Source organism: Crinia signifera, chromosome 5 (assembly GCF_055691185.1).
Source record: "Crinia signifera chromosome 5, ASM5569118v1, whole genome shotgun sequence".
Lineage (NCBI taxonomy): Eukaryota > Metazoa > Chordata > Amphibia > Anura > Myobatrachidae > Crinia > Crinia signifera.
In genome coordinates, this window is record NC_139221.1 from 85,472,956 (window position 1) to 85,500,577 (window position 27,622).

General features: G+C 38.9%; 1 protein-coding gene across 23 annotated transcripts in view; it reads right to left on the reverse strand.

Moving 5' to 3' along the window:
* Nucleotides 1-27,622, reverse strand: part of EPB41L3 (erythrocyte membrane protein band 4.1 like 3) — a 262,411-nt gene that overhangs the window by 12,781 nt on the left and 222,008 nt on the right. For 8 of the 23 annotated variants that reach the window (XM_083187591.1, XM_083187582.1, XM_083187583.1 and 5 more), the window contains exons 13-23: nt 22,695-23,258; nt 20,251-20,304; nt 18,588-18,623; nt 18,384-18,449; nt 17,595-17,786; nt 15,527-15,601; nt 11,957-12,058; nt 10,462-11,181; nt 6,217-6,339; nt 3,675-3,998; nt 1,046-1,174 (exon numbers count right to left, since the gene is read on the reverse strand). In XM_083187591.1, the coding sequence (XP_083043717.1) occupies nt 1,046-1,174; nt 3,675-3,998; nt 6,217-6,339; nt 10,462-11,181; nt 11,957-12,058; nt 15,527-15,601; nt 17,595-17,786; nt 18,384-18,449; nt 18,588-18,623; nt 20,251-20,304; nt 22,695-23,258 (2,385 nt within the window). The remainder of the gene's footprint in view (nt 1-1,045; nt 1,175-3,674; nt 3,999-6,216; nt 6,340-10,461; nt 11,182-11,956; nt 12,059-15,526; nt 15,602-17,594; nt 17,787-18,383; nt 18,450-18,587; nt 18,624-20,250; nt 20,305-22,694; nt 23,259-27,622) is intronic. The other 15 variants (XM_083187593.1, XM_083187592.1, XM_083187587.1 and 12 more) reach the window with 12 other exon arrangements.

A 27,622-nucleotide genomic window follows, 5' to 3' on the forward strand; every position in this document is an offset into this window, starting at 1 on the left:
AATAACAGTGGCACAGATATAATATCTAACGAAAAAGTACAATCACAAACTATATATAGTGCTTTAAAAAAAAAAATTGGAGTTTTCTTAGGTTTGCTTCCAGTAGCCAATGTACTGTATTTGTTTTATACAGACTGGGCAGTTGTGGCCCCTACATGTAACAGTTCTACAAGTCATCTAAGTTTCAAATTAGCCAATTTATGGCTATGAGTGAAGGAGAAAGCAGTCCGACTAGAGATGTTGATCTTTGTTGTATTACACCAAATGCTTAGCTATGTGAGCTGTGAAGATTACAGAAATAATGAAGAAATGGGTAACATGAGTTACATCCTATCTAAAAGTATGTAACTGTTACGTGTCAAGCCAGATTTTTACTCTACTGTTGTTAACCAGCGAAGCAGAAACAAAGGCCTACACACAATGTGGTACCTCCACACTACACTACAGGATGATATACATCATTGTACAGTATATCATTGATGAGGCAATCATGGTTATTCACAGCCGAAGAGTAAAGTGCTGCTGAGCCCGACGCTGGGAGTTACTAAGCAGCTAGTGCAACGCTTGGAGACGGAAAGCTGTCAAAGCACTGGATGTGTGTCGTTTGCCCTTAAACAGCATGTCTAAACTTGGTGCCTAATTCTCGGTTGGGCTGATGCGTTGTTTGGCCATCTAACGCAATACATTTCACGAGTTGTATTCTTTCCGTCAGCAAAACCCAGACATCAGTTTCACATCTAATGGTTTAAAGTGATGCAGTTTTAGGACTGGTTTGGCCTTTATTAAATCGCATTTACGAGTGGTACATAAAGACGTCAAACTGAAGTAAACATACATGTATATTTTTAACACCGGAGCGCAATTTTTGTATCTGTTTTGCCAGATACAGAATGTCAGCTAAACTACTCTTGTTGGCCCCATAACACAAATTAAAAACTGTCTGACCGATATCCACATTCCATGATTGTGCAGTTGAAAGCTAATCGCACTACAGGAGGCCGATTTGTCTTACAGGCGCTTCAGTCTTTGTTTTTGTTTCTTTTACCTCTGATGATTCATAAGTAATGGTTTTTGTTTCTGTATGTATTACAGGTACATCCTTGGTAGAAATATCAGGCTTCTCTCCTTCTGCAATAGTACCAAAAGTGATGATCTCTGTTTTCACAAGGGGCGACTGAGAGCAGAGAAAGAATGGCATGTTTAATACAGTAATGACATCCTTATACTTAGAGTACTAAATATTACATTGGCATTTAGTAAGCATGCTCACGGTTTAGGGAATACACAGGAGGAATAGGAAATGGAATAGACTGTGAGATTTAACTCATTTAGATTTAAAGGAAACTAAACCAAAGATAAATTAATTTATTGTGGATTATTTGTCAGCTATTTAAAAATAGAAAGTATGCCACGATCAGGGTATTATTGCACATTGAAAGGCTTATTCTATAGTCCAGCAATACACATATAAATGTGCTACAGCGTCTAGTTGCCATCTTTTGTAACTGAGCAGTTTGATCAAAGCGGCAGCTTACAGTACAATACGCCATTTGATCTATCCATGTTATGCAGCCTTTCTATAAGCCTTTAAGGATAAAACTGTCACCAGGTTAATATTTGCTTTTTATGTTCTCACAGCATCACGTTCTCTCCTGATACTATTTGCCCTGGAGAGAGCATTTAATAAAGTGGTCTCTCTGCAGGAGAGCTGTGAGCCTAGAGGAAGCTGGTCTGGGGGGAGAACATGAGTCGACATAGCAACATGACAGCTATATTACTTACTCTATTATCTCCACGGTGACAAAGGCAAAGAGGAACCAATACTTAAGGTATATTTTTAAAGCTCAGTCAGATATAATTGCGAGTTAAAGTACTAGCCAATCAGCTTCTGCCTTAAGGTGTCCATACACTTATCCGACTTGTCCTAAGTATAAGTCGGACCCAATCACCTAAGCTCCCCTGGCAACTCACACACGATCTGGCACTTGATGTGCCATTTTTACATGAAATAAATCACATGATGAATGCAGGAGGCAGGAGAATGTTAAAAAAAACACATTTAAAAGAAGGGGTGGCTGCTTATTGGCGGAGAGACCTCTCTCAGCCAATCACCTGCAGAATGAGGAGAGCGCCTCTTCTGCACAATTAGGAGCTGATTGGCTGGCTTTGTTAAATGTGAGCTTTAGGATGGTATCCGATTACCCATGATCCCTGATAGCGATTAGCAGATGGCAAAGCAAAATCCCTCAGAGCAGCCCAATTGCAATGGCTGGAAATGCAGAGGTTGCACTGAATCTGTGTGTTTTTGGGTGAAAATGTGTTCCCTCCCCCCCAATCTTATTGGTTAGCCCAATGTTTCTTTGGGCTAATTGAATACCCCAGTAAGTGTTAAATTTGTCTTTAGCACAGTCAGCTTGGATCCTCATAGTAGAATAACTATTCTTATTTTATTTTTATGAAAGCAGTTTATTTTTCAAGTTAGTAAGGATTAAATAAAGCAGCACTGAGAGAAGCTGGTACATAGCACACAAAGCCTTGCAGGTGCATTCCTTTATCATGCATAAACTCTACTGCTAAATGTATAATAGTGCATTGCTTTACTATATACCAATGATTGACCAAAAGACCAAGAGGTAAATTTACTAAAAGTAGAATTTAGGTCTATTTGAAATAGCCTAAAATAAAGCCAACAGCCCCACAAAATTGACAACAGTGTTTCTATTCCAAGTAGCAAAAATGTTAGTTCCTTTCTGTTTTCTATGGTGCATTGACTTGTTTCGGAACTTTTACATTTATTTCCCTCAATAAAACAAAAATGGACTCAAAGGGGACTTAAAATGGACTCAAAATCAACAAAAGCATTTATTTTGGCCAAAACAAGTCCCATGCACTGTATTACCCACAAACACCTTCATTTTTTTTAAAGCATTGCTGTGCCCTTATAAGCCATGACTTATATAGCCTTAGTGCCCCAAATGCTTGTCTGCCATGTTTTTTCCTATAACATTGAGGTTTAAGACAATAGTTCTATTGAAAGTGATGAGTTTGGGCCAATTTTTGGTTCTACTGAGGTTCCATTTTCAAATCCAATGTTAGTAAATTAGCTGTTCCTATTGATGTGTATGGGAAAGTATAGATTATCTATTTGAAGTTCTATTTGAAGTTCTATTTGTGTGTGAATTCAAATTTCTGGTTATTTTGAGGCGATAATTAGTTGAGTTTGCCTTTAGTAAATATCTGATTGTCAAATGCACCACTAAACCCCCTTAAAATCACCCCAAAATAGACTGAAACTGAAAATCGACCAAGCACTTCTAATATAAAAATACAATCTATTACCAAAGACTTTATAACGTGTTATAAAAGATAATATAACATAATATAAATATAAGTTCACCCTCCAGTAACCTATTTAGGAAAGTCTAATGGAGGAGAGAATTATATTCCCAGGTGATAGGAGAAGGAGAATATTCCCATATAATACAGTTTGTAACGGATCTGAATTTTAATGCCTAGAGAATACACCTTCTAAACAAAGCAATAGCAGCAGCAAGCAGACCATAATGGGATATTTACAGTAAAAAGCCCTGTGTAGCAAAGGTATGAATGATCCATTAGCATATACTGTATAAAAGCAAAAGAAATAAAACACTTAAGTCTGTATAACCAGTTACCTCCTCGTGAGGCTTGCCATCCAATAACTGTGAGTCATAAGTCTTTGCATCATGCTGATCCTCCTGAGCATAACTAGCTGCAGTAGCATCAATAGCCCCATCTTCCTCACTCCCTCTCAAGCCAGAAGCAATGATTGCGTTTGCCTGAGCTGCACCATCTAAATGATCTGCAGCAAGGTGAGCGGCATGCGCGTTTGCATGCATGTTCCCCGTCTGCTCCAAACTGATTATCCCCTGCACAACCTTCTCTTTTGTTGCCTGCTCTGTGTCCTCTTGTACAGTTCTAATGCCACTCGACTCCCATTCTGTTTTTGTCTCAATTTTCTGCAAGGAGAATGGGGCATTATTAGGCAAGCAGTAACTACGATGGGTAACACAGAATATGGTCATAAGATGCAGCTGCACAGAGCATGGGGTTCTGCGTATATTTTTCATCAATTTAAAATATTTCACAAATGAATAGTTATACATACCTTTGCAAATATATACATTAAAATAGAATTATGGGACAATTATAAAAAGAAAATGACAAAATAGATTTACTGAATTTTACGATATATGAAATATAAGCAAATATATGTTACATAAGGGCTAAACCAAGACAGAACAAATTGTTTTGAAAACAAACAGATTATGAGAAAGCATTAATATATAACCATGAACATTGTCTGTGCCTATCAGATCCTTTTTCATGGAAAATACACCTATTTTTATTTTATTTTTATATTGTCCTCCAATAGACAGTACAATATACTCTGCAAATCATTGTTATTACGTATTTGTATTATAGATTGTAAGCTTGGCCCTCCTACTTCTATGTTTGTTTGTTACTACCCAGTTTTTTTTATCACTTTCAAATTGTAAAGCACAAAGGAATATGCTGCGCTATAAAAGAAACTGTAAATAAGTAAATAAATACATGATTACTGAAACTGAATATTGTCTATCAAGGGCTGTATTACTGGATGAGTAAGAACAGAGAATCACTCAGAGTGTCTTTTCACTTGATAAAAAGGGGCAATGCTATGGAAATATGGACATACAGGACAAAACATAAAGACAACACAGGTACAAGATGGCGTCACTATTAGTCAGTTGAAATGCTTCTTTTGGTTATACTGGAAAATTAGTTATTTGAATTAAAACAATGTTGGGCAAGGTTTCCCTCATTTGCATATAAAGCCATGATAATATGTATTTAATTAAATTATCACAAAATATCTCAATATCAGAGTTACTATAATGGTAATAAGGCTACTTATCAGCCATAAATGATGTTTTATCCATAATATGGTTAAACAAAAATGTACGAACAGTAAAAATGATACTGTTACCAAAAAATGTACATTTTACTCATTACCCATTTGGTTATCACTTTATTAGAAAAAAAATATGTGGTTACACAAATTGTCCTCAGATGTATCCCCAGGATGTCCCCACCTAAAACATTGTTAACATCTAAAGTTAATTCTGGAAACTGAATTCATCAGTTTTGTCTAATGAATGGTGATTCTGTTACTGACTTTGAAATTAGGCTGATTTAACGTAATATACACAAGATAGCACATACGCTATTTTGATAGTATTTTTAATGGTTTTTTTTTTATGGGCCGTTGGGTTATGAAGATTTGTTACCATTAGTTCACACATTAATGGTGGCAGTTGTAGCTAGAGCTTATCAAAAGGTGATTCCATTGCCGATACCAAAGAACAATTTTATTTTATAGAAACGTAAACTAGTTAAGGAAAAATGAGCAAAGATTTGCAAATCACATCATCATCATCATCAATGAAGGCTAATATGAAAGAATATACCTCCAGGACTACAATAGACCTAAGTGTAACCTGCTCAGAGATAAAAGTAACTTGCTATGATAAATACAACTCTAGGTAGATATAAGAAGCTCAGTCCCACTGGCCAACTCTACTGCTGCAGTGGGCAGGAGGACAGACACTCATAGAATGGGGCTTTACATTAAACTGCATACAGTATGCTAAGGTATGTCTGTGTATGCTGCTACAAGTAGAATATGTCTCTACTGTAAACATTCAACGAAACATGAATGATAAGGTACAGTTTTGAGCTGCACATTTGTAACAAAGGACCGTCAAATTAAGTGGAGGAAGTGACATTATCTATATTTACAAATGTTTTGAGTAGATTCATAAACTGTGGAAACAGAGCACTAAAGCTTGACAGATATAGCATTTTATTTTTCCCTTCCTTTTCATTTTATGTTCCATTAAATGCAAAATGTTTTGCGATAGAATTTCCATTACATGGCATCAAATAGTCAGGAAGCTGCATAATTTTATCCTGGAAGCTATATTCACCATATATATAGTCAGACACATTTTATCTGTATCATTTTTGACAAAACTATCTAAATGGTTTTAAGTGTAGCAGTGATTGTAGCCCATTGATACAAAGATGGCAGTGTCACGTTAGCCTCTTCTCTCTGTGTACATTTTTAAAAGCACAAACAAATTGCAAGCACAAGTTCTATATAACAGCTAATAAGCACATCCAATCATCAGCCACCTGAGCCCAGTTCTCTGAAGTAGCTGTAACCCCTTCTATGAACTCAGATGGCTTTCTCGTAGATGCTAACAAACTGTAGATATCAGAACCATCCATGAGTTTGTCACCAGAGGATTGTTTGGTCTAAACAGACAAAGAAATTAAAAGTCATATTGAGAGGACAGAGACACATATAAAAGGCAGAAACAGGGGAATAGACAAAGAGACGCAGCAGGGATAACAACAGACACTTGACATAAAGATGGTAGACAATAATAGGGAGAAAGAGTGTTGTGAAATGTGGCCATTCAGTAATGGTTATCAGTTTACGGTAATTTGTGAATTAACCCTTTGAGTGCCAACGCTGCTGCGAGAGATGTGGAAAATATCCGCTAAAAAATGCCAGGGCCGTAGTCAAGGAATATAAATCCCATTTATATAGTTATTTGCCGGCAAATGATCTGAAGTCAATTAGTTTACTTAACCCTTTGAGTGCCGACATCTCTGTGAAAGATGTGCAACATATCCGCTAAAAATGCCAGCGACACTCACATTTGTTATATAAATTCAAATAAAAAATGTTGTGTAACAAAGATTACATTTTCAATATAAGGTAAACATTACAGGCCATTATGATAAATAAAAGTGTTTGCTTGCCAGTTTCCACACCTATATTGACAAATTTACTTGGCACTCAAAGATTAAAAAAATATATATATATATAGTCGATGTGAGCGAGGCTTTAATTTTTATATTTCTATTTTGCACATTTTCAAAACAACATTGGCACTCAAAGGGTTAATAAAGAATCATAGTGCATATAGGGATCAATCCATTTGTAGGTGTGAGCATGTGTATGTGTAATACCGCAAGAGCCAGGGGGTTACATAAGATGTCCTTAAGGCTGGCAAAACCAACTCAGCAGAGTTATGCAAAGCAGGGAAGCGCCACTGTGCTAAGTGTGAAGTGCGGCTCCCCATGTCAGGTCCCTCTGGCTCCTTCCTTCATATGCGCTACACTTGTCAAGCTGTATGTCAGGCAGCAGTGACGGCAGCTTGAATCTGCATGGTCTCCAATCCACCATGGGGATCTCATGCATAAGTGCCACACTACTCCCCCTCTCTCCTCCCCTCCTGTGGACATATATGTATTGTCTACTACCTGTGGGGATTATGTGTTGCACTACTACTACTGTGGGCATTATGAGTGGTATTTCTAGTGTGGCCATTAAATGAAAGCGGAACTACTAATGTGGACATTATGTGCATAAAGGACACTACTGTGTTAATTGTGTATAAGAGGCACTACTGTGTAGTGTAAGATACACTACTATGTTATAATGTAAATAAGATTGTGCTACTGAGTGGCATCATTTAAATTAATTGTACTATTAGGTGGCAACAGCACTTCCTCGTGAGGCTACAAAAATGTTGTGTTCCTTTCTTACTTATGGAAGGGAGCAAATGTATCATTTGTATGGGTGCTCTGAACCCCCTAGCACTGGCTCTGGATGTCCTACTAGGTGTGTGAAGGAGGTTGCTGTTCAAACCTGAGATTTTCATAAGAACTTTTTTGTGACAATATCTTGATATTTATATTATGGGTTTGTAGAGAGATAACTGAAACAGCAAGAGAGAGAGTGGAAGGTGGAGAGGGGGGAGGGGGAGTGGCAATTACAGGCAAAGCAACTAGCCACCTGCCAAAAGATAGGTGCAAAATAGATATATTGTGTTAATTATTATTTGTGAATTATGTAAAAATATAGCAAATACTGTACTCATTTGTAGCACTTGCAAAATCACAGGAATATAGGAGTGTGTCAGTCTTGAGAGAGAGACAAAGAGTGAAGAGATGCTCAACACACAGCAATACTCATTAACAGGGTAACTGTACAACAAATGATGGTATCAGGGAAATAAGCCATGAAAGTTAAGGACATGACAAAGGTTAGGAAAATAAAACCAGCCCCTCAGTATAGCCTGTAAGAAAAGCTGGAAAGCAGAGGGCCCTATTCAACAACCTAATTTAAAGTTTTTTAATTTACATATTTTTTTGGTAGTGAAGAGTTATGAGTGATATACAATGTGGTACTCAACCAGTTGTTCTAGAATGGACTTCCAAAAAATGTATTGACGTCGTATTCATTTAACACCACTGCAAACAGAAACAGTCCTTTGTACAGTTATAGCCAAATATGTACATTATTAGACCCACAGCCATCGATCGGGAACTTTGTTAGTTCTTGTGGTGTGCATTGCTGCTAATGCAACACACTGCAAGCTTCACTTTTGTTTCATTTTCTAACTATAACGAATCATATAAGGAGCAGAACAATAACTAACTGTAAAAATAAATAAATATATATATATATATATATATATATATATATATATTTTCTAAGAGAAGAAAAGAGGAGCGCTCCAAATAGTGCTTTATCTTTTTTTGTTTTTCAGCACAATAAAATATCCGACAGGTACACTTCAAAATAGCATCACGTACCGCAATGAACGGTTAGGCACAACCGCGGGTGATAAACAGCATGAATCAAAGCTGACAAGCAGCAGGATAGCAGGATGACTGGATACAAGTGCTCTCACCACTTTCTCCAACACGGAGTTCAGACCGACGCCAGGCCACGCCCCTACGCGTTTCGTCACGAGGACTTCGTCTTCGGAGCCCTCTGACGAAGTCCTCGTGACGAAACGCGTAGGGGCGTGGCCTGGCGTCGGTCTGAACTCCGTGTTGGAGAAAGTGGTGAGAGCACTTGTATCCAGTCATCCTGCTATCCTGCTGCTTGTCAGCTTTGATTCATGCTGTTTATCACCCGCGGTTGTGCCTAACTGTTCATTGCGGTACGTGATGCTATTTTGAAGTGTACCTGTCGGATATTTTATTGTGCTGAAAAATAAAAAAAGATAAAGCACTATTTGGAGCGCTCCTCTTTTCTTCTCTTAGAAAATCCACTACCTGAGAATCCAGGTGCCCGCAAGGGTAATTTGAGGAAGCTGCCGGTCTCATATGACCTGAAGTGCTGTGATATTCTGTGTGGAAGAAGCCAGTTTTCATTCCTGCTATAAAAAGAACAAGGACTTGCGCGCTAATTGGACTTTTCTATATATATATATATATATATATATATATATATGTATATATACACACACATATATATATATATATATATATATATATATATATATATATATATAGATTCCAGAAAAACCGCACACTGTCCCAATCCGTTTAATAGGGTGCAGGGTCACATAGACATAATATATTGGATGGTTTAACCCTGAAGTCAAACAAATGAAATCCGCACACCAGCTGAATAAATTTTAAAAGAGTGTATTGAGCATCATAGTAGAAAAAAAACACATGGCATCATATTGGCAGACAAAATATGCAAAAAAAGGTCCAGGTATAACTTATCTAGCGTAGCTCCACCAAGGAGACCTGCGACCGGCCATATAGCCCAGATACCCTGGGTATCTGGGCTATATGGCCGGTCGCAGGTCTCCTTGGTGGAGCTACGCTAGATAAGTTATACCTGGACCTTTTTTTGCATATTTTGTCTGCCAATATGATGCCATGTGTTTTTTTTCTACTATGATGCTCAATACACTCTTTTAAAATTTATTCAGCTGGTGTGCGGATTTCATTTGTTTGACTTCAGGGTTAAACCATCCAATATATATATATATATATATATATATATATATATATATATATATATATATATATATATATATATATATATATATATTTTTTTTTTTTTTTTTACTTGCTAGTTAATTACATATAAGAAAACATTTTCAGGATAAGGGGAATTGGCAATATTTAATTTATAATCTAAATTGAGTACTGGTTTGCTCTCCTCTCCAATAATCTGTTCTCCTCCAGGGCATAGGAAACATCTTTGCACAACATGTTTCTGGTCTCCTTGCTTGCACAAAGCTTTCAGAGACTTTGTTGAATAGGGCCCATAGCTGTTAGATCTGGGAAATTGCTAGCTGAAGCACACATTTTATTGAAATGGCAAGCTGCTACATTAATATATATTCAGTTATGGGATTTTTATGTTCAGTAATAAAGCATTACAATGCCCGCTTTGGTTGCAGCACTGATAAAAAAAACATAAAACAAATAAAAGTTGCCTGGCAGCATAAAGCTAAGGCGCAAGTGAAAGGAAGGCAATTGTGAAGCGGGGGATGCCTGCAATTCATGCTTTAAATTGTCAGGATGCGGGACAAAGTCATCGCCACTTGTTACCACCACTTTGGATGCAGACGATTCAGTGACATAGTGAGCAGTAGCTATTGTAAACGGTTGATCTCTTGTATATCGCCATTCAGAAAGCTTCCTATCTTTCCAACCTGGATCTTCTGTTTTAATGATTTCATAATCTGTATATCCTGCACTCTTCTCAGAGATCACACCTTCAGTCAATTTCACTCCCATTTCTACATCCTGGACCTTTTTCAGACCGTCTTCTATGGGGCTAGTCAGTTGAGAGTCTGATTCTTTAATAGTCGCCAGTGACTCTGAGACTCTTCGCATTATGGTTGGTCCCTCTGAGACTTTCTTCCCCTTGTCATCACTAATGGGTTCTAGGATCTCATACTCTCCTGCAACTGCAGTGATTTTCACAGACTCAGAAATGTCCTTTTGTGGTTTTCGACTCTCGTCAACAGTCGATGGCAGTGAAACTTTATCGCCTTCTTTACCTTTACTTGTCATTGTCACAATTCTGCCAGACACAGCGTCATAAGACTTTCCTAATGTATACATTTTCTGTCTGCTTTCCTCCTCTCTTGCTTTCATTTCCATTTTCAAGGCATCCAGACTCGGCGTTGCAATAGGACTGGTTTTAAATGTTCCGGCTGGTTTGTCACTGCTCACAGTAGTCACCTTGTAGGTGATCATGCTTTTTGTTTCGCCATCAACTACCTTAGTGGGTACTTTGTCTATAATTACCCAATCCTCAGTGCCCTATATGTAAGATATAAAATCTACATTAGGATCATCAGTCCTTGATTCAGACTTTGTGGAGCTGTACTAGAATAGGGTGTGGACTGAAAGGTCACTTCACAGTGCCCAGGTATATAATCCATAGGTCAACACCAAAAGATCGATATGAAATAGGTTCACATGGTCAAAAGGTCGACCCAAGCAAACTGTCAGCATGGAAAAGGTCGACACATGAAAAAGTCGACTTGTATTCCCTGTTTTTGTGCCAATGTCGATATGTTGACATGGACCCCCAATTAGTGTATACGCTTGACATTTTTTGGGCCTGGTGCTTCGCTTTGCTGATGCTTCACTCGGCACACTTTACCATTCCCATCTGTAGCCCACGTTGATGGTAAAGTATGAAAAAGTCCAAATAAATGTAAAATATTGCGAAAAATTCATGTTGACATTTTCATGTTTCAACCATTGTCATGGCGACCACTTGTGTCAACCTTTTGTCAATGCCGACTTATTGCATATCCACCTAGTGCATGTCGATCTTTTGGTGTCAACCTATTGGCTGTCTGCATAGACACTGTAGACCTTTCAACCGCTTCCCCTAGTATAGTGTATATCTAGGTTATTTGATACAATTTATAGTGCACAGATTTAGTCCTACTATGAAATACACTAGGGACTCTTAGCTAATCCTCGTTCAATATTTATTTAGCTGTATTTTGTGGTATGATTCACAAAAGGTTGGTTTATAGTTACTATGGAGGATTGTATCTAGATTAAATGAATAAAAAATAACCTCTGGGGATGATGGGATAGTTTTCTGCATAATGATTTGATGAGAAGTAGCCACAGGACTGGTGGCTCTTGCTTCCTGAAGTTTCTTCACTATGTCCCCTGGCTAGTGGAGAAAAAACCAATAAGAATCCAAGAATCAGAAGCATTCTACTTGAATTCAAATGACAGCAGCAGGTTCAATGGAGCAGCAAGTTCAACCAATGTACATGTCTAAGCATTAATTCATGTATGTACTTAGCACCACTAGACACAGTGCAAGAACCCTCTGTGTTTACAGTGAGTACAGCCTTACCGATTTACCATACATTGTACCATGACACATAACTAGGGCAGTTATGGTCAGCCATTTTGTGGGCTGAACTATATACCAATGTAACCTAGTAATTCATATCTATTGCTGCATTTTCATGCGTATTGGTTCAGCCCACACAATGGGCCTTATTCGAGTTCACTCTTTCAGACAAAATCCTTCTTAGATGGACAAAACCATGTGCACTGCAGGGGGGCAGATGTAACTTGTGCAGATCTAATTAGATTTGGGTGGGGTTTTACTTCAAAGTGAGATCTATATTGCAGTGTTAAAATAAAGCAGCCAGTATTTACCCTGCAAAGAATCACTAAAAAATCACCAAATCTATTTCTATCTGCACGTTACATCTGCCCCCCTGCAGTGCACATGGTTTTGTCCATCTAAGAAGGATTTTGTCAGAAAGAGTGAACTCGAATAAGGCCCAATGGTTGGATCTATTGTCTGCAGGCAAAGGTTTATTAAAATGGAAAAATATTTATATTTATATTTTGCTAGTTATTTATTTATCATCAGCAGTTCCCTTTTATGGGAGATATGTAAATTATAAATACTTTTGTTTAGAGGGGTGTTTTACCTCCCAGCAGCTGGCAGATGTTAACGTTATTTATCAGTGGAGGCTCTGACAATAGATTACCTGTATATAAATGGCCATTGTCCAGGACCTCCCAATTTGATTTAATGGGAGCCACACTATTGAAACACTGTGTACAGTGGGAATTGCATACATGCTAGACAAACTTACATCTAATAGACATTCAATCTAGGGTGATTGCAATAGATTGGTGAAAGGACACCAAATCAGATTGTATTGAGGAAAATGGATCCATCTCATTCAATCAGCATTTGTTTGTAATGTATACATGGCATCAACTACTGAGTGATGCCATACCATGTTTCATACATGTAAAATTCAGTACCAACCTCAACAGAGAAACAAAAATAAAAATGATTGAAAATAACAAATGTGAATTATTGCTTAATGTAGACACCAAATCTAATACATGAAAATTAAGCAACAGAAATAAGTGAAAATTGAATATTCAAATGATATACTGGGACCTGATTATAAATCTGGTAGTAAAGCAAAAAGTAGCTGTGCATCTTGGAAATACATTTATTTGACTGCATGCAAGGTAAATACTGGCTGCATTTGGATGTAGCCTTGAATTGCTGGGCAGCTTTGTTAGTTTCCCATTTATTTTTAAGTTTGAACATGTCTCTCTCATATCTAAATCTCTGCACATTTTACATCACCCGTGCCTGTATTGCAAAATGGGTTTGCCCAGGCACAAAATGTCTTGGTCTTTTCTGCTTTACTCCCACCTGAGGCTCAGGCCCCACAGTGTTTGCAGAAATGATTCAGGCGATTTCATCTTTTAAATTGTACTGTCAAGGATCAAAATAGATTTATTTGGACATTTTTACCACTGGCCAACAAACATACAGTATTTAAAAAAAATCATATATAAACAACCCTTATATTTTTTTTCTTAATGCATTGCAGCAAAAAAAAAAAAAAAACAGATAATAATACAATATCTAATTATTGACCCCATTTGTGACAAGTGAAATAAAGAAAACCCTGGTACTTCTTTACTTTCACGGCGCCACTAGATAGGACAGATAGGACAGATAGGACAGATAGGACAGATAGGACAGATAGGATAGGATACGATTTGTATGCGATTTGACATAAGATATCGCATAAGATATAGGATAAGATTTACTATCCATTTCATTACCCCACTATCCACTAGGGCGTGGAGTGAGAATAGAATAGTGTGGCGAGCGCAGCGAGCCACCGAGCCCGAAGCGTGGCGAGCGCAGCGAGCCCCGCGAGGGGACACGGAATGTATTTTATGGAATTGCATGCAAATGGCATGCGATATTGGGGACTTGCTTTCAAACAACATCCGTGTCCCCTCGCGGGGCTCGCTGCGCTCGCCACGCTTCGGGCTCGGTGGCTCGCTGCGCTCGCCACACTATTCTATTCTCACTCCATGCCCTAGTGGATAGTGGGGTAATGAAATGGATAGTAAATCTTATCCTATATCTTATGCGATATCTTATGTCAAATCGCATACAAATCGTATCCTATCTAGTATCCTATCTGTCCTATCCTATATCTTATGCGATATCTTATGTCAAATCGCATACAAATCGTATCCTATCTAGTATCCTATCTGTCCTATCTAGAGTGGCGCCGTGAAAGTAAAGAAGTACCAAAACCCTTTGTGCAATCACTAGTCCACAGAGGTCATACGGGTGATTGCGGATTACCTGTGTACAAAGAAAAAATGGTTCAAATAATTTTTTCAAATGGTGTATCTGTACACACAGGGAGCTTATAATGTAGGCCAACATGGGGCTTCTGTACAATATAACATATGACAATGTACCACATCTGATAAGGGAGACACGATTTAAGACCCCAGGTACTTAGTATTGCCCTTTAAGAGTAGGTTCTTAAAAGCTCATACTTATGGAGACACTGTGGTCTGATGATAGCAGGACTGAACTTTCTCACCTCAATATTCGACACTGTTGGCTTAAGCACAACACTGCATCTCATCTCATGCCATGCCACTACTATGAATAAGGTGCTTGGAGCACAACAATAACAGGTTTTAGGAACCTATCCAAATAAACCATCTGAACTTGTAGCTAAAGATTCTTCTACCAAGTAATAAACATAAGAGGGAATACTTAATCAATTATTGTTGGTTTAAATGTGATTATTTACATTATTTTACATTAGAGTATTATGGGGATATTTAGTGTTCCCTTCCTTCCGTGGAAAAATATCGAAATAGCAGCCATTTCCGCAAAGAATAAATAGATTGAATTTGCATTCCATCTATTCAATGTTTTTCCCATTTTCTCTTTCTGATTTTCAGAAACAATCCAAAAGTCGTAAAAGACGCTGATCCGCAAATTCTCGTCTTTTTCCGTGGAAACGGATGCTAATTCCAAAATTAGTGGCTATCTCTGCGAAAACCGAGTTGGCTATTCAAAAAGCCAAATCTGCAAATGCGAATCCTGGCCCTTTCCATTGCGAAAACAGCCGGGATTGAATAGTCAAATCCCATTATTTCCAAAATGCTGAAATAGTGGTCAACATTGAATACCCCCCCTCTGTGGTAACAAATTCCTGCATAAGTCCACTCTGATTCCATGAATTAATTCAACCATCGAATACTAAAATAAAAAAAGGGTGTAGACAAAGTATTTTTTGGTTTTACACATTTAAACATTTTGTACCTGCGATTCTAACATAGAATAGCTTGTTCTTTCCAAAGAAGCACGTCTTTCTGCTTTTTCTCTTTCTTCTTTGGTCTGTTTGAAATGAAACATACATGTCTTTTCAAATGATTACTGATAAAAATGTATTTCTTGTCTGTATTCAGCCAGAAAAAGAACATTAATTACATCTAATTTACTGCAGACTCAGAATGTATACTAAATAGCAGTACAGAATGGGATAAATAGCCTTGTGGACACATAATATTCAATGTGAAAAGAGAACTGATATTTCTTTGGAATGTTACAGAACAATGATGGGTTAATGTCTCCGCTGTATAATATACTTGCAATTCCTGCAGGTTTACCCTTGAATGGAGCAATAGAGGTCATTGACACATTTTCTGTAAAATACATGCATCTCCTGACTGGCTATCATAGTGTAATATACAGAAGTCTCTAGCATTTGTTTTTAATATATTATAAAATTTATACATTTTAAAAGGGTTGCTTTAGAATTGGATTCATACTTTTTCCTGTGAGTTGCAGGCTGCGCCACACCCTTTGCATTTATTCGATGCAGCACTGTGAAACACTTGGCAAGGATACTAATTATTTGATTTTGTTAATGACTGGTTACCATTAAAGGAAGACTGTAAAGGCCACCATACATAAAGCCAACTTGTCCGGACCTAATTTCCCCTGAGCTCCCCCGGCAGAACTCACTTACGATTTGGAACTTGATGTGTAATTTTTTACATGGGATAAATCAGAGAGCACACTCAGCCAATCAGTGGACAACCTTTCTTTTGAAAAATTTTTACAAATATTTTGCTGCCGCTGTCTGCAGTGACCGCTCAGCATTGCCCGGACACTGCGGACTGCCCGCCCTGCACCCACATCCCCCAGGCGCTCAATGCAGCTTGTACACCAGCGCTGCACGCCCTTTCACATAGGTGTTTGCGATCGGTGAAGCACCACTGTGGCACACACCTACTGATCAGACCCAACACATCGTGGGAGCTAAAAAGCACCCACGATGTGCCGCTGATGGGTTCAATCTGTAAGGTCCGACCCGATGCGCACGGGACCGTGCATCAGGTTGGATGGGATGTCAAGCACATCTGATTTGGGCCTATTTCTTGGGATCGGGTGAAATTGGCCCAAATCGGATAAGTGTATGGGCATCTTAAAGGTCTTCCTGAACTTCTACTAAAAAAATGGCATAAATGCACTGAAATACTTCTAGATTGAAAAAAGAAAACACATTTTTCTTTTTTCAATCTATAAGTATTTCAGTGCATTTATGCCATTTTTATATAATTGTTCACAGCAGTTTATATTACTGGGAAAAAGTAGTAAACCAAGCGCAAATAAACCTGGTTGAGATCCAACCTGCTGCTGTTTATAAAGGATACTCAACCCTTTTTAACAAACTAGTTTATATTACTGAGCTGAGTTACAACATAAGATTAATATTTGGATATATATGGAGCATTTTATATTGCTATAAAGGCACATGTAAAAATAACAGAAGGACACCAGGAAGTTATAGCTGCACATTTAGTACAATTTGTAGTACAGGGTGTGGTATAATAGTTGACATTCAGTCTGCACATCAACATTGATAATGTCAGCATGTCGATACTGAGATTTTAAATGTGAGGCTAAACTGGACCCTGGGCCAAATGTAACAGGGTGTGAGAATCAGAAAGTGAGAGATTTTGGGAGAGTTTTCCCGTTTGCTTAAAGCGGCAATCATTTACACTGAAACACCAGGTTAATTTTGCTATGTAAATGATTGCTGCTTTAAGATTCTCACTTTCCGATTCTCACACCCTAATACATTTAGCCAACTACCTCTGAAGGCCCATACACACTAGGCAATTCTGAGCTCAAAGTAGCTCACTTTTGGTGTTTTGAGCTCAAAATCGCCTAGTGTTTATGAGTAGGCTGCATCATTGCTGGCAGCCTCCGTCCGTTGGCCTGTTTTACCGGCCAAGTGAACCACTTTCCACAGTCTCCACACACACAAACACACAGACCAACACAGCGACACACAAACTCACACACACAGTAAATAACTGACCTCTTCAGGCACAAGTGGTTCAATCATAGGAGATTCTTCTTGCCTCACCGAAAGTCGGACTGGGGAGGTAGAGAGCCGTTTCTCCCACTCACTGGCAGCTGCCGTGTCTGTTGAAGTTTCCAAAAATGTCCTTTTCAGCTCACTAATATTAGTCTGATGTTTCATCATATCTTCTTGATTCCTATCAAACTCCTAAATAAAAAACAAATCCCCGCAAATATTGAAATAAATATACTACTTAGCACCCTTGTAGCAAGAAAAACAAGCAACATAAATTGTCTTATTGACAGGAGTTACAAAATCTCTGTCATGAACATAAGGATATTCTTTTAGACCTTGCCCTTAGCGTTGTTTCATATACAATGCTTGAGGGTCTGTAATGCTTGAAGGTCTTTGTTCTAAAGTTGCTTGGTATTCCAGCCAGGGTGATAAAGATAAAGGAAAAGAAGATAGGTTAGTATCAGGCTTACCAGGTATAACTAGCTGTCACTAGAGTCACAAAAATACAGCACAATCTGGTGAAGAGTGAGACCTCAAAGAGTACTACCATTGCAACGTGTGAACTTATATTGTGAATACCAATAAAACAACATCAAAGTATGCAGCTAAAATGTTTTTTTTTTTATTTATTTTTTTAATCAGATTCAAAATCCAACTAAAACATTTTCTATGCATAAGTGAAAAAGAAAACACTGAAAGTCCACTTGGTTCACTAGGAGGTGGGGAGCACTCAGACCATGCTAAAAATCCAACACACAAATGCATGCAGTGGTAGGTACCAATACCAACCTCTAACATTAGATTACTATGTTTGACATATACATTTTCACCCTTTATTCGCTTAATGAGACTATTCTGGAAAAGTGAAGAGAGGGAACATTAAGATACACACAAAATGTTGGACAATGATGATTTTCCACTGATGCACCACATATACCAGACGAGCACTAGACGATATAAAAAAACAGATCATGGCTGGTAAGCAATGTTTACCTGAGCTTTTGCATCTGCATCTTCTTCTTGATCCGACTGTAAGCATTATAAAATATCAAATATAGAATTGTTGTTTTTTGTAGCTTTAGATTCCCCAGTCATATCTACATGGCTGACCATCTACATGGCCGACCATAATATATATATTAAGTGTGCCGAGGGTAAAAAAAAAAAAAAGTAGTCAAGAATATCCCATACAACACAAATCAACCAAAGACATATTTCCATCACTCTGAAACCACTCATGAAATAACGGTGTTGGATGTGCTGTATTATTTTTGTTTGTGAATTGTGAACAGAGGCATTTTTCTCATGTGTGGTTGCTACAGTAACATGTTTATAACATAAACATTATATACGGCAGTACCAAGGTGTCCTCTGACTAAGCAATGCCATTATTTTATTTTGACATTATTTCATTTTCATTCTGTAAAAAAGGAAAAGCTCATTTATCTAACTTGTGTCATGGTGATAACAATTTAAGAACAGGATTAGCATCATAAAAAAAAACAAAAAAGAGTAATTCAATCACACACAGCCATCTCACGACGGTGGGAGATGGCTGCGGGACCCTATTCAATGCTGTCTTCCCCGACAGCAGTAAACAGGGTATCTCGGCAAAATGAGCCCAACTTCACAAGCAGTCGGGCTCGTTCTGCCAAGAATGGGCGGTAAGTGACGATCTCCGGTCGCAGCTCGCCTCTTCCCAGCCGCAGCTCGTGGCCACACCACCTTTTGGTCCCGCTGCAGGTGGGACATTGAATCCTGCCTGCTTGTTCTCGGTCGAGCAGACCGAGACAGGGTCACGGCTGTCTGGCCAGCGTGACAGCCGTGGCCCATGATTATATACCCCCGAAATCTGCAGTCTCACAAGAGTAAATTTCCTAAAATGGGAGTTCTATTGAAGAAGGGATGTTGCCCATAGCAACCAATCAGCTTCTAGAAGGTGTTACATAATGACAATATGTCCGCCTTGTGGAAATATCGTCCGGGATTGAATACACCCAAAGGAGTGTTAGTTTGTTGTTAATATAATTTTTCGCAATGTTCTCTCAAAGTGTGCAACTTCAGCATATGACAGTTTAAATGACAGTGCAGTGGGTAGTAGTAGTGGGTTACGTGGGTTTCCTCCGGGTACTCCGGTTTCCTCCCACAATCCAAAAATATACTGGTAGGTTAATGTCTTAAGGAGCCCATACACGGTCCGTTGTGTAGGGCTCCGTACTGTACTATGCAATGCACGCTCCCGCGCATCACATAGTACGGTACAAAAAGTGATGCACATACTTTTTGTACTAGGTACACATAGGATCTGATCGCAGTGCATGCACACTGCATGCACTAGGGATCCGATCCGATGTGTGCTAATTAAGTCCCAAACGGATCCGTTTAAATGGACCGTGTATGGGCTCCTTCTACCCTAGAATGTCTGGTTGTGCGTGTACATGTGGTAGGGAATATAGAGTGTAAGCTCCACTGGGACAGGGACTGATGTGAGTGTTTAAATATTCTCTGTAAAGCGCTGCGGAATATATGTGCGCTATATAAGAAACTGCTTATAAATAAATCTACACCAAGAGCATTAAAAGATGAGAACAATTCTAGAGTAATGAACTGTAACCACAATCACTGCATTTGGGAATACACTCTGCATTCTACACACCTCAGTGGCAGTAGTTTCACCATCAGCTGCTGTATCCGTCTGTTCACTGTCAGTCTATTTTGTTTTACAAGATACAGATTCCAAAATGCAAGCAGGAACAAAGAATAAACCCATGTTGTGAGAATGTAACAGTAATCACCTCAGCACACCACCACAGCCCCTCCTAGATTACAGTAGCAAAGAATAGCAAACAAAAAGGAAAAGCAAAACAACACAAACAGAACAGATTCTGAGGAATACGCAAGGCATATACATTCTGTGAGATCATTCAGTTTTGTGTAATGTGTGTCGTATGGACATCATTCTTAACAATATATGTATGTATGTGTGTATATACAGATCTCAAAATGCTTAGCTGTAAATAATATATTCCCCATATTAATGATAATCTGTTCTTATATCATTCTATTTTTGTTTTTTTGTTTTGGTGTAAGATATTCTTAGAACTACTATAACAGCCGCCTGACTTTCAGCTCCTCATTTGTAACAGTTTTTGTCTAGCTGCCCAATTTGTCTGCATTACCAAAAAGCCAAATTAGAACAACAACGAAAAAGAAATTGGGAACATGCTAAACTACCCTGAGTTACTTCTGGAAGACTGTTATTTTAGATGTGGGAAATAGATCTAGATTTCGTGGCTACCGTTTATGTCACAACAATCGTTAAATAGCTGTGTATTTCACTAAATATCTGTTCCATTCATTTGCATTATCTGACTATTCTGTAACAAGCTGAGCACGGCTCGTCATGCATGGGCTGCTCTGGGATTACAGAATGACTTACACAACACGTTTGGCTTTGACAATGTATATAACCAATGTAATGCAGACATGGCAGACACAGAACATGCATTATGTAATACACAATGGATAATAAGGATCAGGCACAAGCTACGTTTATGTGGAAACTCATCTAAACTGCTGGTTTTATTCAGGACAAATTTACAACTGATTTTCCTACATGAATGTTAAACCTTTTTCTATTACCACCAGGTTTTGGCAGCATTTACTCCTGTTAATGATGTTGCTTCAATTGTTTCTATAATCAATATACATTTTTATGCAAGTTATTGATCAAAAACATAATCAATAGCATGGGATGATCAGAGATACAGTACCTCAGTATGGATTTATAATGTGCACAGAAATGTGTCTCTACTTTATGATATAATATATATACATTTGTGGTGTGTGTGTAAAAGATCTACACTGTCTAGACAGGGCATGCAAACATTAGGTCGACCACTATTGGTCGACACACAATAGTTCAAGACATGAAAAGGTCGATATGGTCACAAGGTTGACACAAGCAAAAATTGTTCTAACTTTGCCATCCCAGTGGGCATAAAGGGAGTAAACATAAAAGTGTGCCCAAAGCATGGTGAGAGCATACGGTGATCATATTGACATCTGCCGACATAGACAACAAATAGAAAAAAAACACATGTCAACATTTTCCAGTGTCAACATTTTAATTGTGTCAACCTTTTGACCATGCTGACCTAATGCATGGCAGCTTTTTTGATGTGGTGACCAACAGTGGTTGACCTATTGACTGTTGAACTAGACACTGACGGCCTAATGATCCACACCCCTAAATAGACAGTCAATAGTTGACCCCATTTGGTCATACAATTGGTTGACAGGGTGAAATGGTTGAGAGGTAAAAGGTAGACAGCGTGTAAGGTCGGCAGGAACAACATGACTATGGTCGGCACCAAAAAGGTCAAGGTGGGTTTTTTTTTCCCTTGGGTGGGGGGGGGGGGGTTACTTTGTATGTTCAACCCTATCTAAGCACAGGAGTGGAAATGTGAACCCTCGCTGGCATGCTTCACTTGGGTCAGGGTCACTTTTCCCAATTGTAGTCCACATGGATAGTGAATCAAGCAAAACTTGGAAACCCGCAAAAAAAAACGTGTGTCAACCGTTGTCATGTTTGCCTTTTGAATTTGTTGACACTGTCTACCATTTGCCTGTCGACCTTTGATCATGTCGACCGAATGCATGTCAACCATATGGTGTTAATGTAGTCACTGTCAACCTATCATCCAGAAGCATTTAATTTGAGCAAGTATGAAAACCATGAACTCTATCACTGTATACCTGTCCGGCATTAGGCTTTCTATAGTAAAACAACGACTTTTCTGTATAAGTACCTATACTGTATATAGATTGTTTTCTGATTTTAAAGAACTATATTATATAACTACAATCCATTCATTCATAAGAGTACAAATAAAAACCTGCACTAGAGAAAAAGATCTAGATATTATTTGTATATGTTGTGCCTAACCCTTGTGCCTAAGGACAAAACTTCCAAATATTAGCAAGCAGACATAAATGAGGCTCTGAAAGTTGGACCAGTATGGTAGCACTCTAGCACTGTTTAGAATGAATGCACTGAACACACTAAACGTGATATGTGTTCTATGCCGAGGTACACACCTCATCATCTGAACTGTCACTCAGGTCATTGTCAATTGAGGCACTCAAGGAGACCGCCTTGGGCTCCAGGTAGCAGAGGCACATAGCCAAAGGAAAGGAGAGTGTGAGGGCATATGGCACAGAGAAAGAGGCAGAGAGCAGAAAGAAGAAGATGAAAAGGAAGCATGGTACGAGGGAAGGCGACTGGATTGGAAGGTAATGCTGTACACTTGCAGGCAGGAAATTGGCTTCAGAAATGTTAGGGAAGGAAAGATAGCCATCGTCATCCAGGAGAGAAGGAAATGAGTCTGGAAGATGCAAGGAGAAGGAAAACAGCGTCCCGCCTCTGCCAGCTTGCTGCTTATAGCTCATAGCTATCTCGTCTTCATCAGGGTATAACCTCCCTTTATGCTCAGAGTCCCGCTCAAGCTCATTGGACATCTGAATCATGCCTGCAACTGGCTCACATCCCACTGATTTACGAGCATTCTCCTTACATCTTCTACGCAAACGTGTTGAAGATGTGGAGGGGCTAGACCGTGGGGATGGAGGGGAATGAAATGAGTCAGTTGCAAAACAAGATGGCTGAAGGCAGCAAACAAGGTGTAAGATCAAAAGGACAAAAAGAAAACTGCAATTAGTTAGATGGTATTCTGCATAACATAAAAGCATAACAATTTCTTAGCTCTCCTAATCAACTAAACAACGGATTCACTGAGAACAATCAGCAAGGCATTGTTCATGCAGGATTCAAGGCTACATTCATTTATATAAATATGTTCAACAGTATTTAACATTCTTCAACAGAAGAGGGACGTGCAAAAAGAAATGCAGATGCAATTTGTTACTTGTGAGTTTGGGAGCAAATACACACATCAGCTTTTCATATCACTTAACACACACATTATTATTAGTAACACAAACAATAGGGACTGTGCTTCCCACACATCTTTATCATTGTTTAACAATAAATACATCATAAATCTGCATGCTATCTAAAATGATTAGATAATAATTCTGGGGTACCCGACCACAGCCCTCAAGGTACACTAAATGGTCCAGGTTTTTATAATAGCCATACTTGGGGACAGGTGACGTAATTAATACCTCAGTTATTTTGACATAATTTCGACCCCTTCTACACCGCACAAAAATACCGAATTGCTGGTCAGTGTAAACGGGTAACCCGGGTCCTGTTGACACTATAGGGAGGATGCAGCGTCAGCTCCAAGTGCTGCCTCCCCACCCCGATGCCGCGCCGCCACTCCGCCCCCCCTGTGTGACCATCAGAGACACGGCTTATTGACGGGTTGCTAAGGGGAGCTTCACCTTGCAAATGTTGGGTTGCTCCTGGGATGGACCCGATGTGAAAGCGGTATATGTGTGCTCACACATGGATATAACATTAAGCTGCACTGTTAGTGTGCCTCAAGGACCGAGGTTGGGAATTATGGTCATAAACCAGGTAAATAGCACAAATATGCTATAACATATTAGAAACAATAAGATATTCAGATTATCGAGCGTAGAGCATATTACTGTAGCTTTACTGAGAATAGTGCAAATTAGACCAAGGAGTCTAATTAGTGAATAGCTAATTGATTGCTGTGGTTATAGCACATTTCTGCTATTTAAACAATTTATAAAGCGCAGCTGCATATTTGTACAGACAACACGTTATCAACTATGTAAAACAAAAGACCACATCATTTATTTTGAAACAATTTGAAAATCACGAAATCCCAAATTACCTAACTTTTCCAGACAGCACCAAAAGTAAAAATACATGTTTAAATGCCCAACAACTAATTTATCAGTCAAGTATAGTACAGTATTATCGCATTTTTGCCTTGGATTCGCATATCTAATGAGGTGCGTGTTCCGGCAAGAAAAGTGCGACTGAGTGCGATAATGGGCGAATTTTCGGCATGAAAATGTGCGAATTTGAGCTTATGTGCGATTTTGGGTTTGTATTAAAATAAAAAAAATTGCGTGGGGTCCCCCCTCCTGAGCATATACAGCCCCGGGCTCATTGAGCCGGACCTGGTTCCAAAAATACGGGGGACAAAAAGTGTAGGGGTCCCCCGTATTTCTGAAACCAGCCCCGGACTCTTGGACCGGTCCTGGTTCCAAAAATACGGGGGACAAAAAAAACCCCACATTTTTTACCACAGAACCCTGCACAGATCTCAATGATCTGTGCAGGGTTCTGGCCAACTCGCATATCAGAACCTGGTCTGATTTTTTGGCGAATTTAAGACACATTTTCCAAATTCGCATCTCATTAAATATGCGCATTGTATACTTTTCAATGGGAAAACATCTGGATGCGAGTTCCGGCGCGAGTTAAAATCGCACTTTGTAAAACCACGATTTCGCTGCAAAATCTGCTATTTTTGCCGTTTTTTGCATCTCATTAAATATGCGAAAATGGGAACACAACTCTCATCCCATAGAATGTCACCCCTAGGCTCAATGCAGAGCTGGTGAGCTGCGATGAGTGGTGCAGCATCTTTTTTGCTGAAATGCACACTTTATTTGCAATCAGATGTGACAAAACTACTTCCTGAGACTGCAATGATTAATTTAATATGCAACACTTCATATCTGTGACTATAAACGTTACTTGTTTTTACATGAAGATATACAATTTATATACTGTACATCTATAGATGTTTGCAATTTTATGTAAGCTGTTCTCAATAATAGTCATCATTACAATAAAGGTTTAGAATTTAAGGATAATCAGGGCTATTCAGCAGGATAAGACTTGTTACTAGCAGCCATATACAGCAGGGTAAGTCCTACTCTTTTTAGAAACACCGGTTGTACATTAGGTATACTTGAATTAGGCCCCTACAGATGTAGCCATGCTCATCTCTCCTACCTATGGTGGTTGGCCCAAAACAGTTTAGGCGTGTCGCAGTGTGGTGAAGCATCGCGCAACCTGGCAAGTGTGGCGTATGGCTTTGCCGGGGAGTTTACTGCTTATGTTCATCCACCAGATGTCGCTATTGAAAACCAATGCGCACGCGTGAGGTCTCCAATGTAGTACAGCAGTATAGTCTAAGAACTACTTTATCATATTGTAAAAACAATATGCAGCAGTCAATCATTCTCGGCCCGTCACCATGTTGTACAGTATTTATGCTACGTAGACGCTCATTCAGCCCCATGGACTCAGTGGGGAAATGTATGCCGAGCTTAGCTCCGTAAGAGTGGGCTATATGCTCGGCATACATTTTCCCACGAGTCCCTGGGGCTAAATGAGTGTCTACGTAGCATAATTACTTTACAACATGGTGATGGGCCTAGACTATCGGCCACAAGGGACCCCCGCCCACCACCACCCAGCAGCATTTACATTACTGTAAATACACTTTTTAAAATAAAATATTTTTGGATACATTGTGACAAACCCGAACATAGCCCTGAGCGCCACTGGCATTTACCGTTACCGTCAGCACTTGGTCCCCCCCCCCCCAAAGAATCAATTATTTGAACCCCCTCATGCAGCCTGGAAGCTCACTGCAAACAAGCTCTGCACCTCCCTCTCCATCAGCCTCCATTGCTTCATTGTATATAAAGGGACAGTTGGGACCAGGCGGTAATGGGGACAGAGTAAGAAAATCTCATACAAAACAGCTCTACAAAGTCAGACATACTTAGAGCTGGATTGTTTGGTTTAGTTATAATCGGCAATGATTAAATTAACATACGTGTACAAAATAAGAGCAGATTTGTAATAATCCTTTTATACATTATTTCTATCATTACAAAATATTCTTTGATTTGTCAAAATAGCTCATATACTCTATGTGTAATTTTTAACATTTTCCCCATATAAATGCATGTTCTGCACACCGGAATGCCATTAAGATGATATCTAGCATGGCTATATACTCTATGTAATTGCAATTTTATCTGCATAAAAAAATGTTCTCTTACAGTGTTTTCCATCCAGTCAGTGTAACATTATGTGTTATGTGTTGTTTTCATACAGTGCAGCAATAATACAGCCACTGGGACACATAGCTAAGGGCACTGATGCTATTTTTGGGCCAATCACTATGGTTTCAAACAATTGTACAATACCAGCTGTGATATGTCATGTCCAGCATCTGGCCGGCATTAGGAAAGAGCAGTCTTTCAAGATGGTACTTCTGTTTTACTACCAGTATTTTATATTGGTCTTATCCTATTTGTTTTCTATAAGCCCTGGAATCAGAGCTTGCTCCATGCAATAACATAATTTATTTGTATACCTAAACACTAACACTACTATACAATAAATAGGCCAATAAATGCAGAACGTCTATGGCAGAGATGGACGGACATTAAGCACTGGTGTGCCGGCACTGTCTATAGCTTCTTTCCCCAATAAGCAGAGGTGTATGCATTTTGCTACCTGTCTACACATTTTAATATTAGTCATCACCAACAGTGCACACGTGCACCAGCCCTAAAAGGTGCAAAAGATAAGTATAAAACCATGCACATTTTATGTCAAACTTTCCATAGCACTAGTCCCACCACAATATGCCCCCTCAGTGAACTTTTGCTATGCGAGATGGTTGTATTATGGCCAGGCTGCAAGTGTAGAGGTGCCCTGGGTGTGTAGTTCCAGCAGTGTGAAGAATAAGATGGTAGCACCGTATCATTTCCCTCATTGCTCTTAAAATTACAGGATTGATTTTTTATCAAATTTTTTTTTTCAAATGCACAAATCAGTAATTTGACACCTTTGGGGAACTCAAATACTTCCCATATGCCAAGTGGCAGCTTCTATAGGGTTCTCCTATATCAGTTGCCACTTTACTGGGTCCAGATCAGTTTCCCCACTTTATCATGCACTTCTCTGGGGTTGCTTTGTGTAGAAATGTTGCGCTACATCGTCACAGTTGAATTGAACCCTATGAATTATTTCTACAGCATGGGATATGCATTAT